Here is a 15,981-nt window from a genome sequence, read left to right as displayed (position 1 = left end):
TGAAAAAAAAATGAAAAATGAATTTGAACCCTTAGTTTCAACTGCTTACGACTTGTAAAATACATTTAATACAATTTTATTGATTCGCTTCCTATTCTGCCTATTTGGCTGTCAGACACAAATTTTGCAATCGACGCTAAACGAACTTCCCAATGAGCTAGAGACTTGAAATTTTAATATAGTTCAGAACGATATGACTATGAAATATTATTTCACTTCCTAGCCTATCTATTTATTTATCTAGTCGGTAAAGATTTTGAAATCTATTAAAAACCGTTTCTGCCGAAAGATGGCGCCATGTCAATTCTGTTGCTCATAAAAAATTTATTTAAAATTCATCATAATTTTATAAACACAAGACAAAAAAGAAATATTGGGAATTTACAATCACAATTTTTCTGGACACTTTATAAAAGGTTATAAGTTTAAGTTTGTATGGGGTTAGAAGGATTATTTTATGCTTTTTAGAAGGTTTTAAAATTGTGATTATATTATTTTTTTTTATTTCAATAATTTTTTTTTTATCTCAATCACACATTATTTTGTTGAGAAGGTCTCATCAGTTGCAATCTCTCCTATTTATTTTAATTATGTATTCCATTTTCATGAAAGGCGAAACTATCGGAATTCTCTTTTTCTTATACATGGGCCTAAATGGAATTTAACTTCGCCTTTCTAATTCATATAGAACTTTCTTAGTATCAAATACATATCATTTGCTTTATATGAGCAGATTACTAATTGCTTTCGGAAGCAATTCAAAATCCTTTTGCTTATCGCAGAAATATTAATCTTTATAAAAATCGAAAACATTCCAAATTATTTTTCATTTATTATCTACGTATAATCTATTCCTCCCTTTAAGAAAATGCAAAACTTTGAAACTCAAAAAGAAGAAACGCGAGTGGAGAGAGTAAAAAATAAATAGATTAAAAGAATGAATGAGCTAAGATTAAATCTCTGACTTCATTTTCGTATTATAAATTTATTAAATAATTTCGTTTGGATAAGCGCTTTTAGTGCCGACTGATTTTAATTTAGTCTTTTCAGAAGAAAGGACGAGGATTCGAATAAATGGATTTTAAAAATGGAAAAGCGAAGTCACGAAAGCTTTTCCCTAAATCTTTGATAATCCCTGCTGGAATTTGGGAATACATATAATTATAAGAAAATGTCAGAAAATGAAAATTCATTGTGACGATGCTTGTTTTGTTTTACAAGATGAATCTTTATTTATTTAAGAAACAATAGAATATTGAGCGATAGTAGAAGATAATACATCGGAGAGTTTTGAAAGGCAAAACATTAAGGCTTTGTAAGTCATTAATTTAAATAAATTACTGCCAGTATATTTTGAATACTTTTCCACGATACGCCTCTTTCGACTTCGTAAATGCCTTTCTTTAAAATTCAGAGAGTTGAACATGGTTTTAAATTACTTTAACGAGGCCTTTGTTGTCGAATATTCCACGCTTTAAAAGGGAAAGTCAATAATTTATTAAATAGCAAATGAAATGAAAAAAAAAAGAGTAATGAAATATTTTTGATAGAAAAAAAAACCCTTAAATAAATGAAAAAGAAATTTTTTCTTGATAATTAAAGTAAGATAAAAAAATGCGCAAAATATTAATATTGTGTTTTTTTAAACATCATTTTTCTTTTGAGATTTTATTTTGATAATATTTTTTTTAATAATGTTCGTTTTTAATAAACGACACTAATTGAGGTAAATTTTCATTGCTTTTGAAGTGACTTTTCATTGAAAGAGTTAATGTTACATAGTACTTTCGAAATGTTTAATTAAACGTAAAATTTAATTTAGGGTTTCTGGAATGTCTTTAATAAAATGTTGACCATTATAAATGAATTATTATAGCAAAACGGCTCTTCATTGAATAAAAGTTCCACTTCTGATCTAGGCTCTGTTATTCATGTTTTTATGTAAAAAGAACTAGTAGTGAATTAAATAGATGCCAATGTAAGAAGAAAAGCAGAATTTTTTGCTATTTTTTTAAGATAAATAATTTTTTTTACTGTAATAAATTGAAATTTCATTGCCTACACAAATTAGTTCTCAAGTAATTTAATACGCTTTAAATGTAACCTACTAAATTCAATTAATTTTAGCGCAAAAATGCTCATAAACTGATATGCGTCGTCCATGATAAAAATAATTCTCAAACTGCTCTACAGAGCCTAATTGGTACTGCAATTACCAAATTTGGTATATGGTTATTTCTTGAATAGTATACGTTCGCATAAAAAGAATTTTTTTAAGATTACAATTATATTTTAAATCAAGAATCTAAATGTCAAGTTTCTCATCAATAACTTGGAATACTATTTTTGGTCAGATATTACTTTTACACCATTTCAGTATTCAAAACCGAGCTTCTCGGTTTCATTACTGTACAAATAATTTACAATTTATATTGGTGTTAACAATTTATTTCATAAAAATTCCTTCAATCGTTTTAGCTACTAAATTTTTACACGCATCAGTTGTGACAATACTATATATAATTTTTTGAATGCAAGTTGTTATTACTATAATTTACTTATACAGTCTAAGACATAAAATCAGATTTAAGACATTTTCATGCTGCTATGTTTGGTCCTATACTTGAATGTACTTAATTTTTTTTATACATGGTAAAGACTTTAAGTTAATACTTAGTTTTGTACCTTGCGTTATATAAAGATCGTTACACGTGGTAGGTAACTGATGCTATCACTCCAGATGAAACTATCACTCCAGAGGGATCCAAATTAAAACTGACGAATCCAAATTAAAACATTATTACATCATAACTTTTTTTTAAACTATAGAATTTCCATTAAGTTTTATTTTACTTGTGAAAGGATGAAGAAAGGGCATATCACATATTATTCAATAATTTGATCAAATTCGTTGAAAACATTTTTATTTTTAAAAATGTTTGTTTCTAAAGTTTTTAAGTAGATCACTAAAATTGAAGTAAATTGTATTAAAATTGAACAATTGATTGCATAAGAATCAGAAGCTCCGTTTGTTAATATCATCCAATGAAAAAAACACATAGGTATCGGATATATTTAAGAAAAAACAAATAAAAAAAGTAGTATTGGGAATATTTTTAAGAATTTTCATCCACGATTATCTCGATTTCTTTTGTTTAGTTAATTATTTGAAATATTTCTTCAAACATTATGCATAACCCGTTGATTCAACGAAAATGATCTAAATCATCCACGCCAATTTATATGATGACATTTTATGTTTATCTATATTTTAAGAAACGATTTGTTTCCGTTTTACTGAAATGTCCCATTTCTCCATTATTTGGAACTTCGTGTAAGTATACATATATTTCAAATAGGAAAAGAAGGATGCAGAAGTGTATCCGGTTGCCCTTGTTCCAGTTGACTGGATATGTAAGGACGGTGAAAAGGTGTCATTGCAGTTTTTATGCTATTTTTGACGAAAGGAAAGACTTTTAAATGGGAGAATAAATAATCTTATGCGAGGAAAAGATCTCCAATCGAAATATATAAACTGGATGAAAAATAAAGAAATAAATATAAGTAAGTTCTCATGCCAAGAGAAGAGAGAAGAACGATTCCTCCCATATATTGTGTTGATCGTCAAGGAATACCTAGAAGCTGATTCAAAGATTTAGACGTTTTGAAAATTACATTTATGATCATAGCAAGAACTTCATTTTGCACTGAACCATGTTTTTTTAAAGAGTAGTTCGAAAAATAAATAAATGTTTAATTTAATATACCCAATGCGACAAATTTCTCATTACTCATTTAAATTACCATCATGTTACAATTTCTCTGATATGTAATCAACGTGTTGACTTCGATATTAAATGAAATAAACTATTTTAGTAAAAAAAAAATATTATTACTGAAATGGCATATTCCATTGAATGTCGAATAACATAATATTACTATACAATGTCATAGATTTATCACTACATCTTAGATACTAAAAGCTTCGGTTACTTTTTTATTTGGTTTAAGAAAGCAATATAACAAAATATATGAGATATAACAGGTCCATATATAGTTTATTAGCAAAATAAGCAAAGAAATGGATCAAGTTCGGATGTGTTTTTTAACCTTTAAAATGCCATTTTTTTCTAATCATTATGTAAAAATCTTTCGAGGCTTGAATTTAGAATAAGAAAAGGGATTCAATTTACTTATTAGATAAATTTAATTTGATTAATTAATTTGGTTAATTAATAATTAAGTAACAAATCAAAACACATCATTTTGATTGAGATAAAGAACTGAAGCATTTAAATTTCGGTCTTTCTAAAAAAGTTTGTCAGAAATGTCAACCTACAAAATTCCATACAAAGATTGATAAATTTGGTGGGAAGCATACTTCCCACGGCCGTAGAAAGGATTGAATTATGCATATCCGCTACGTTACAATGCTTTCCTTCATTGCTCACTGTTTAATCATTTTATTCTTATGCATTTTACTGAAAAAAAATAATTTAATGAACATGGGAAGTGCGATGATATTATGGCAAAAAGAAAATTATAGAAATCTTTTTATTATGGCTATCCTCTTTCTTTTTTGTATACCTCTCAAATGTTTTTCCATTAAAAATATAAACGTTCTTTCTTCTTAGAAAAGAGAAAATATATCATTTCAAAAAGTTCTGAAAGCTTCAAGGTATGAAATATTTCTCTTATTTTGCTATTTCTTCAACTTTCAATTTTGGACTGATTTACGTTTGTAAGCCATATGATATACGTGTTTGCACACATCGAGTTAATACCTTAAGACTAAAAAAAATTCTGAAAACCATAAATTAATTATTTGATGATTCCATTAATTTCATATTTTTCCTTCATACCAAATAAAATAAATTTAAATAGATGCATTTCGTATTAATAATTTAGTAGCCTGAAGGACCAATATTCCTGAAAAAAGGGTCAATATACAAGAAACTGGTTTCCAAAGGCAGTAAGCATTTTGTTTTTCATTCAATAAAATTGTCGCTTTATACAATACTAGTATATATAAGATTTTTCAATAATTGATTTAATAAGTGGTGTAATGAAAATTTACTGAAAAATATAAACTCACCAGTAATGATCAATCTTCCAGAAGAACTGCTTTGCTTAATAGCACCGCTGATACGATGCTTTGTTTGACAATAATATTTTCTCATTCCATCGGTCAAAGGGTCAGCCATCCTAATGTAAAGTTCACCAGTCGGAAAAACAGTGTAGCGACCACCTGATAAAAATAAATTTATTTTACAACCAAGTAAACAAAGAATTATAGAACAAAGTGAAAAGTATTTCAACTAAGTAAATTAAAACCCCCTATTAGTTCTTAGGATGATGATGTGGTTGGAAAATAATGGAAGTTGGCATAATCTTTGTAAACTGCCTTGGATTCCTTCTGTTGGATAGGTAAATGGACGAATGGGACTCAGAGAGGGCTTTTTAAATTTAGAAAATAGATAAAATAATAAATAAGATAATAAATTTAGATAACTTAAACAATCTTTATTTGTTGTTGGATATAAAATTTTTCGGATTCAAGTTTTGCTGTGTCCTTGTGTATTTTTACAATCTCGTTCCAAGATCTCAAATGCATTATTCGAACCCGATCGTTGCTAAGTTATGTCTCTCGTGGTTGGCATCACTAAAGATGTGTTCATTGTGTATCAAAAGTGATCATATTAGACTATCAAGTCTTATCTCCGATAGCGCTCTCGGTGGGTGCGCTTGAACCCTGTTTTGCTTGATGGAGCTTTGGCTACGATCGGGTTAAGATGGTAAACTGATTTTTGTGAAATGCACCTATTTTTAACATTTAAAAAATATTTTCTTGCTCAAAGTGGAGAGCTTTTTGTTTATGAAGAAATGAATTGTTTTTATGGAAGCTGTTGTTATCATTTAAATCCTGCTGCACAAATATCCACTGTGTACCCTGCTTTAGGATTAATGAATATCCTTCCTGCCTAACAGTTGGACGATTGGAACACGGATATGTCTTTTTAAATTTAAATAATAGATAAAGTAATAAATAAGATAATAAATTTATATAATTTAAACATTGGAATCTTGATTTATTAAAAATCAAATAAACTTTGTTTTTACAATAATTTCTGAAAATATTGCAGCACTGAAAGGATTTTAGAACCATTTTAAAATTTTAAAACTAGTTTCTAAAATTAATTTTAAAGAATATTGGAATTAATAAATAAAAATCCAGACAGTTTTCTTGTACCGTTAAAATGCTCTTACATATTGTTTTCCTTTATTTAAGTAATAACATATAAAATAGTGGTTGTTGCTACTTTAATATGAAAAGAGCAAGATCGTTAAACATTTTTTAGAAATTTCTCCTAATTTTTTTATATTACTATTCTTTTCTGTGATATTAATTAATTTACATAATTTGTATTATTTAGAATTACCTAAGCTGAGAGGGAAAATGAAACGACTGATGCAATCAAGCCTAAAACAAACTAATTCAGCTTTAAATATTAATTATTTTACTATAATTCAGTATTGTTTTGTTTTTATGTTTAAGTGGTACTATTACTGTATCAAAATAATTTTATCTTTGTGTACTATTTTATAGATACTGCAACTTTAAGATGGTAGTTTTCCTCAATTCTTTGGGAAAAATAGTCTTTCTTCCAATTAATGGGATTAAAATTTTTCTCCCCATTTCTTTTACAGGATTCTGTTTGCGTTACAATGATTTAAAGCTGACGATGAAAGATTGAAACTATTTCTGTAGTTTAAAGAAAGAAAAAAAAACTTCTATTTCAATTTTTCGAACAGGAAGGAAGATTGTATGTTTCTTTTTTTAAAACTCCGGTTTCAAGCAGGTATTTCAAAATCTACCTCATTTCTTGATATAAAAGTTAAGATTGATGTAATCATCATTGCTTTGAATAGAACCTCATAATTATTTTCTTTTGAATATAATCATAATCAAACAAAAATATATCGATAATATAAAAATGAATATATTAGTGTAATATATTTTATGCCATTAAATGTTAGAAGAACAATTTACTATTTTTGTGTGGACTAATGGTTTAAGTATTAAGTAATGTTAAAAGTAAGTTTGAATTTTTTCTGCTTCTCCATATATTTCAGTCTGAGGAAGCGGAAAAATTTTCGAATTTAAGAAAATAAGTCGCATGCTCTATTTATCATGCAAAAGAATGATGGAAATTGAACATGGTAAAAATAGATCAATGATAGCAATAAAATTAATGTTATGGAAATCCAAAATATGTTCATATGGAAATTCAGTTCAGGAATTTAAGAAAATCATATGATTTATATATTTCAATAAATAAGATATGACATTGAGAATTTTTTAGTATGAGAAAGTGCGTCATTTATTCATCAAAATGAATAGCGAAATATTTATCAAATGAAAACTTTATGACATATGTGAAAGGATCGTGGTATTATTTTAAGAAACTTTTTATTGTAATAAAATCTCAATTACATTTGAATTTATTATTTTAAATTTATAGTATGTAGTATATAATCTGTACCTATGTACTATATAATGCCTACTTCTAAATTGTTTGATTTATACGTAGAATGAAAAGGAGATGAATGATTCTTATTTTCGAAAATATAGTTGTATTTAGAGAAGTTAATTTTTCTCATATTCTATTTTTTCATTTTAACGTAGTTTTTATAAGAGTACAACTAAAAAATTTAAATATGTGAATTGCTGAACAAGATTTGAAATATTGAGGAAAAAGATAAAAACTTTTAGTTTTTCCAATTCAAAATGGATTTTTAAAATCAGTTTTGGCTTGATAATTTGTGTTTTGTTTTTAATGATAGCTGATGAATACGATATGGAATGAATAAATTTAAGTATCAGATTATTTATTATGAGCTTATAAAGTTTATAACGCTAACTTAATTTCTACTTTAAACATTGAATTAAGTCACTTTTTTTCTAATTAAATTGCATTTTTTCATAACATGGATTTTTTTTATAAGAGTGCAACTTAAAACTTAACTGATTGCTGATAAAGTTTTGAAATATTAACGTAAAAGAGAAAAATATTTATATTTACAACTCAAAGAGGAGATTTAAAAATTAGTTTTGGATTGATGGTTTTCTTTTTCGTTTTTAACGATAGCTGATGAACAGCTGACGAACTCCAATAACAAGAAAACAAAATAACTGCCCAGGAGATTTTTAAAGAAGTAGTTGTTTAATCCATATCATCAATAGAGCTGACACCACTCTGTATTATCCACATCACAACTACTGCCCTGAATCATCAACAGAGCTGATCTTGCTCTGAATCATCAACAAAACACTGACACTAGTCTAAATTATTCAAACCACAAGCACTGCTCTGAATCATCAACATAACTGATTTTGCTTTGAATCATCAATAATGCTGTCACCACTCTAAATTATCTACATCAAAAGTACTGCCCTGAATCATCAACAAGTCTGACACCGTTCTGAATTATCTATAACAGAAGTACTGTCTGAAACAACAAAACTGGTCTTTTTCTGAATCGCCAACAAAGCTTGTATTGCTTTAGGTATTCTATAACTAAAGCGATACTGGTAACAAATTGACATAATAATGGTGACAACGCTGAAGTATTATACTTGTTTTTATGTTAATTCTACTAATGGATAGATGATATTCAGTTTCCAACCCTCTTTCAACTTTAATTTTATGTTCTTCATTCTTTTATTGATAACGTGATTTTAAATATTAAATTGAAATCTCCTATCTCAAATTTCAAGTTATCATGTGAGAGCGCAATTCTTTTTTTAAGTCATTCTTTTGTCATAATTATTTTGTCATTAACCAGGGTGAAACAATCACGTGTTTATCATAGTCGCCAAATGTGACAACCTTCTTTATCATTTTCTGGTAACCTTAAAAGTGAGTAATTGATGCCTCAAAAGTGATAAATAGCTAATTTTCTGCCCGTGCATTTTGCAGCTTCAAAAACCTCAAGCCAGAATAATATCAACGAAAATTTATTATTTTTATGAACGTAATTAAAAAATAAATATTATTAACGTAATTTTAAAAATGCATTTAGTTTGATGCTTACCTGCAGCACTCTCCGCATGTATAATACTTCCATCGTCTCTCATCCATGCCATCACAGACACATATTCTTTTACGAAGCTCGGGATGTGGCATTTGAGAACAGCTGTGTTACCTTTAGTAACGAAGACGTCGTACACTTGAGTTTCGTAGTATTGGTTGATTGCTTCAAAGAAAATGAAAAAAAAAAAAAAATCATAAATTACTATGTTTCGGGAGCAATTTATGAATTTAAAATAACAAAAACAAATATAATATACAGTAGTAAAGACTGCTATTCATATGAAAATCAATATATAGCAATCTGAATTATTCTTGTGGAGTAGAACAATTATTTTATATCTAAATAATAATCACAATATCTAAAAAAGAGAGGCATTTTTTTTCTATTAAGTTAAATGCTTTCACTATTCTTAAATTATAAAGATATTTTTGAAATTTAGTAAACATTTTGCGATTTATAAAATTCTAAAATTAGGATAACAAAGTGAAGAAAACATATATCTGCTTTTATTTCGCAATGACGTTTGTTAAATAACACATGGTTTTTATCAATGAAGAGAAAAAGAATTATGCTGCTCTAAATGTGCCTTATTTATTCGCAAAAAGTTGGTTCATTTAAATCATAAATTAGAGAAAGCATTTGTTACAATTCTGAGAATGACATCCAATACGGTTGGATAGCTTTTAAAACGGGAATGATTAATTACTTTTTCGGTGATATCTACTCCCATGATATGCGTGGCTTATCAACTGAGGAAAATGCAAATGAGGATAAAAAATATTTATATACAGAAACTCAGGAATTATCTTACTAAGTTTACTAATATAATACCCTGTTGGGATTTCGAATTTCAAAATATATATAATTTTGTTATTACGAATGTTTTATTTATAATATTCGTTTACATAATACCTCACACATCAAATTACTGGTACCTCAGTCATTACGTGCATAGCAATTTTTTCAGAATGAGATAATATAAACAGATATATATTATCTTTTAAACCTTTATCAAATAAATTGCTTTCTATTTAAAGAAATTCCTCGATAGCAGAATAAAATTTCCAACTCTTTAAAAATGAGAAAGTTTTCAAATATAGACAAAACAGTTCTTTTTTCATAAAATAAGAACAAGTATTTGCTTATTAAAAGCAATCAATAAGTTTCGAATGTCATGTAATAGTGCTGGGCGTAAAACATTTGATTGAAAAATTGCTATATATCGGGCTTTGTGTAGCCGAAAAATTAAAGAAGATTTGAAACATTATTGTATGTTCATATATTTGGAGTCATCTTTCTGTTATTTTAAAAATGCATTCAAAATTAGAGAAACAATAGTTTAAAATACATATGTATATAAAACAGTTACTTAAGCAATGATAATTATTGTTATAAAATACGCTTTAAAATATATTGGAAAATACTTAAATTTGAGAAAAACCTAATATATGAAAATAATAATATCACTCCTTATTTTTTGAATTATAAAGAGATACAAAAAAATTTTGTGCAATAAAAATAATTGTAAGTAAAGATAGAAAACAATTTGGTTTTAATTATTTTTTAAATTAAAAATGCAATTCAAACTTTGAAGATACATTTTTAGTGAGTATTTATATTTGCTGAAATGTAACATTTAACCACATAGCTATTTTCGTAGTTCTAAACAGCTAACTCTACTTATGAAATTTGATAGAACAATCTGTCCAGTGAAATGTTTTGCATGACTTCAAGGCTATATAGCTGTGTTTGATATACGCTACACTCTAAACATTATCAAGTAAAAATTACTTTATCCGATATCCGATGAGCTAATTTAATGGAAATTCTTCTGGATTTAAAAATATCTACAGACATTTTTAATTGCTAAAATCTATTGGATACCACATTAAATGTTTCTGTTAGATACCACAAATTTATTTTGTCCAATTTTATGTGGTATATCTGAAATAAAATGCAAAATAATTTTGTTTGGTAAATGTATTAATTTTTTAAGGGAGCAAAAATTTTATATAGTTCATAAAAATGAATTCCTAAAGAGAATAAAAGCAAAACTCTTGAAAAATCTATCAATTCTCCAAAAGAAATTAAAATATTATATTGGCGACTATTATATCATTTTACTAACATTCAACATTCATTAATAAACCGGAAAATACTTCATATACGTTTTCCTTCCAAATGCTTTGTTTACAGTACCCATAATTCTAATTCTGAAATAATGAGACTTTTCGCGCAGCGTAATCTACGAGCCATTATTCATTTTCCGAATTCTCCCAGACAGAGGAAATAAAATCTCGTATTTCCTATGAGAGGAAATTCATTTGCGGGCCTGACAGGCTGAGAACATAAGTGCACGACAAATCGATTTCTCATGTCCCAGATTCTTTCTGTAACTTGATCGAACCGCCACAGATGATCTTGACAGGACTATATCTTAGTGGCATGTTAGGTGATAACGGCTCTAGTACGTGTTAATAATCTCTTCAGTACCGAGAATGTAACATGCTACCTTAAATGTCATGGGAATAATCTGACAATCCATAAGTCTCAATTGGTGAGGTGACACTGTCAGACTCCAGACATTAGAAGAATATTATCATCTACTAGAACAAATAGTAAGACTCTATGCTCTTAATCCCCTTTAAACTGAATATTATAGTATATTATATAATACGACATTGCATTTTTAAAAATGAAACAAAATATTTTTCACGATTCTATAGATTAATATGTCGGCATATCTTATTTTGAAGTAAAATGTGAAAAATATTATTATGTCTTCTAATATAAAACAGACTGAAATAGAGATGTATGCGTTCCTAACTCGATTTTAAAAACTTTCTTTTAACATATAATTTCACATCTAGATACATGTGTTTGAGCTATTTTTAACATATAATACAAATGTCATCTAGCTGATACTTGTATTATAGGTTCAAAAATAATTTCGTTTATGAATTATGCATCCAAATATTTCAATTATCATAAGTAAAATATCATTTGAAACTTTTCAAAAAGGCCAATTTACTCGATGTTTTATCTGTCCAATTTTTGATTTCTCAATTTTGATATTTTTTGAAGAGAAATTGGGGAATACTTTTATCAATAAATATTTTAAAAAAAATCTCTATACAATGATTATGATTTAATTGCCATATTGTTTTTTATATGCATTGGAAATAAATAAATTTTTTTAAAGAATAATTTCAAAGGCAAGTACCGAAATAATTATAAATAAGATTTTACTAGAATGTGAGCAACATTCAAATAAATATTCATATATTTTATTTTGTATAGCTATAAATAAAATTCTTTTTCTTAAAAGTATACAAAATAATGTCTAACTTACAATGTCTATATCATAGTATAGTAAAATATTTTGCCTTTCGGTGTTTAAAAATTCGAAAATATGACGAAATATATTTATATTAATAGTTTTATAAGATCATATTTATACAGCTACAATAAATTAAGTATACTAAATTCTGTGACATTTCAAACATTCTGTAGAATATAGTTACATAATGTGGAGCTTCCATGCACTTTCGTAATCGTTAAAAAGCTAAATGAAGTAAATGGATAAATTATTATATGAATATGTCTATACAGCTACATAAAATCTGGCATGCTACATTCTGAAACCTCTCAAACATTCTGTAGAGCATATATAATGTGAAGCTTGCATGCACTTTCAATAATGGTGAAAAAACTAAATGAAGTTAAGGAATTAATTATTAACAAACAATTCCTGTACTTCGGTTACATTTACCTTTTCTTCAATTTGAGCCTTGTTTTATCATTTTTATTTGCTTAAATTTTTCTTTATTCTTATATGTTGCCATTAGTAATTGAAAGATTCTCTGTAATATAAGCTTTGTATTGAAAATAAAATAAGCAGAAATATTGCTACAGTACCGGAATGAAATCGAATTAGTTCCTTTTTATTGAAAGGAGTTCATTTAATTACATAGATTCTAAAGATCTGAAAGACTTTTTTATAGCTAGAAACTACTTTTTGATATTTAATTATCGCATTTCTGTTTTAAAAGGAATTTCAAACATTTTTAGCTCTTCAACTATTGATTATTTTTTCAGTTAAAGGAGTCTGAAAAGACTTCTGAAATAATTCAATAGTGTTCATAATTAAAATCACTCGCTATTATTAAAGTGTTAATTAATTGTAGCTTTTTCAATTTATTAGCACATATTTTAGTACATATAAGAATTTTTTTTACTGTTATTTAGTTAAAAATCTTTATTTGAAACAAATTATAGAAAGAAAAGCACAATTTTTATAAACTATGGAAGAAAATAAATCTGAATCAATTTTTTTAACAATTAGTTTTTGTGATGAAGAAAGTTTATTTTTGAGAAAAAAAAATACTACAATTCATAATCAATTTAATATTAATATAATATTTATAATTATAATATTACCCTAAATCGTTTGTTTTTTCATTTCTTATTTTTCAAATTCTTCTTTCATTAATTTAAACTTTTATTTTGAAAGGCATTTATATCTTCTAATTGATAATGCATTTAATTAGTATCAGGAAAGTTAAGATTGAAAAACCATTTTATATTCAACGGAAATTTGTTCCCTGCAAGGAAGATAAAAATTATATTTGCTCTTGGAAATTAAATGACGATGTCAGTTTGAATATAAAGCCCAGGCTTTACAGTAAAATGAAAATTCAGTAATTAAGTATTACAACTTAAGAACTTTCATCGTAAAGTATGGAATTTAAACATTCTTACATAAATCAGTTCGGCAACTGCAGCACATTACTTTGGCTCTAATGTTTCATTTTATATTTCAAGATTCAAAAATTGAGGATTTAATCTTCTTTAATACTGGAATTTATAACAAAATTTCTTTAATTGCAAATGCTTAAATTTTTATTTAATTAATTAGTACATAATCTTCTTGATTAGTATAGTAAAAGGTTTTGAAATTTTCAATTATGTATAATAGTTTTAGATGATAGAATTGGTCCTGTTATATACTAAAGTTAAATAGAATGACTACATTTTTTAAAAAGAGATTATCTAACTCATTTCTTTCTGTGTCTATTGTTCTTGATAATATTATGAATTTAAAACAATTATGAATCAAATATAGATTTAAAAGGGTAATAACAAAAGAAAAAACTTACGCAATTAATGAAAGTACACCTACATTATTATTATTTTTATTCTTCAATTAGGAAAAAAAACAATGGTATGGAGAGAAGAGCCTTAGTTTGAAAAATGAGGAATGTTGTTTCTTATGGCACTTGCCACGGACAAGCTCACTGTTACGAATTCAGCGATTTAAGCCGGAGGGGGAGCGTCTCTTGTTTGTTTAGTAGTGCCAACTAGGGCCAAGAGTACGACTTAGTTACTCATGCATCACTCATTCGCTTGCACAACCCATTTTTACAGGAGGGCACATTCCCACATCTCACAGATAGAACAACGGAAGAACAACCATGCCCAAACCGGGACTCGAACCCGGAACGCCCAGATCACGGGGTAGACACGCTACCCCTATGCCAGGACGCCGGCAAAACGGGGAATTATAAGCTGACAGTCAAAAAATATTTATCTTGGGAAAAGGTCTGAAGATGTAGGTATTAAAATATTAATATTATTGTCCCTCACATCAAAAATCACTACTTTATTCACTATTGTTAAATGGGTCACAGTATCCTGACGTCACAAATCCCCGATTTCCAACTATTTTCTAAATATGGGGAACTTAGGGATATTATATCATTGTTGTCGTCGCAAATCACCGATCAAACATTGTTAAACTTGCTTCAATATATAGTACATGGAAATCTGTTGAAGGTATCTTTCAAACTTCATTTCATGGTTTTAAGCAGTCTCAATAGTTCTCATCTAATTTCAAAACAAGGCTGAAATCTGAATAACGTAAATTGTTCTCTGTAACAAAAAGACTTCACGTTAATTAATTGTGCAATAGTTATTACTTAACAATAATCGAAAAAATTTCTAGAAAAAAAAGTTTGAAAATGTATGAATTAATATATAAATATTATTGTCCCTTGCATTAAAAATCCCTATTTTATTCACTATTGTAAAATGGGTCACAGTGTCCTGACAATGTCATCGCAAATCCGTGATTTCCAATGATTCGCTTTGTGTGAGGACCTAAAGGATATTATATTCGTCTAGTCAAACATTGTTAAGCTGGCTTCATTATGTGGTGCTTAGAAGCTTGTTGTGGTTATCAAATTTCATTTCACGATTCTAAGCAGCGATGTCTATCTCAAAATAGAACTCGTCTAACTTCAAATCTGAATAAATTAAACTGCCCTCAGCATCAAAAAGAATTCACATTAATTAATTGTTTATTAGCTATCATTTACTAATAATCGAAAGTTTTCTGGGAGAAATATTTATATTTAAAAACAGGGGCATTTGATTCAAATAGAGAGAGCAAGTAATTGTATTAACTGCATCAAATAAAGAAAAGGCTACGAGTTTTCTTTTTTTTTATTTAACGAAAGTTTTATATGAAAACTCGGTGAAAACATAATAATCAACATTAATATTTTATAAAGTAAAAGTCATCGCGTGCTTAAAAAATTACGTGCTTATTTCAATTTGGGAAGTTATGGAACGTGTAACTGAACAGGCTGCTAAAATGCTAATAAAAAACTCATTAGTCAAACATACAGAACTACGTTTTCACCTACAGAGCGCCAGAGGGCAATGGTACGTCACGAATTACATGCCAGTGCTGAAAGTAATGTTTTAATGTCATTTCAATTGCGTTCCTTCTTTCAAGCACGCACACGAAAATTCAAGTAATCAGTGACCACATTTACCCGCGATAATTTTCTTTGGCCATTTTATTTGGTGATATAACGAAAG

At 27.5% G+C, this 15,981-nt stretch overlaps 1 protein-coding gene across 4 annotated transcripts in view; it reads right to left on the bottom strand.

Moving 5' to 3' along the window:
* Positions 1-15,981, bottom strand: part of LOC129981768 (cell adhesion molecule Dscam2-like) — a 519,426-nt gene that overhangs the window by 190,272 nt on the left and 313,173 nt on the right. For all 4 annotated transcript variants that reach the window (XM_056092759.1, XM_056092760.1, XM_056092761.1 and 1 more), the window contains exons 3-4: positions 9,097-9,258; positions 5,096-5,248 (exon numbers count right to left, since the gene is read on the bottom strand). In XM_056092759.1, the coding sequence (XP_055948734.1) occupies positions 5,096-5,248; positions 9,097-9,258 (315 nt within the window). The remainder of the gene's footprint in view (positions 1-5,095; positions 5,249-9,096; positions 9,259-15,981) is intronic.

This window comes from Argiope bruennichi, chromosome 8 (assembly GCF_947563725.1).
Source record: "Argiope bruennichi chromosome 8, qqArgBrue1.1, whole genome shotgun sequence".
In the NCBI taxonomy this organism is placed as follows: domain Eukaryota; kingdom Metazoa; phylum Arthropoda; class Arachnida; order Araneae; family Araneidae; genus Argiope; species Argiope bruennichi.
Note: the sequence above shows the minus strand (reverse complement) of the source record. Positions and strands in the feature narration are given on the sequence as shown.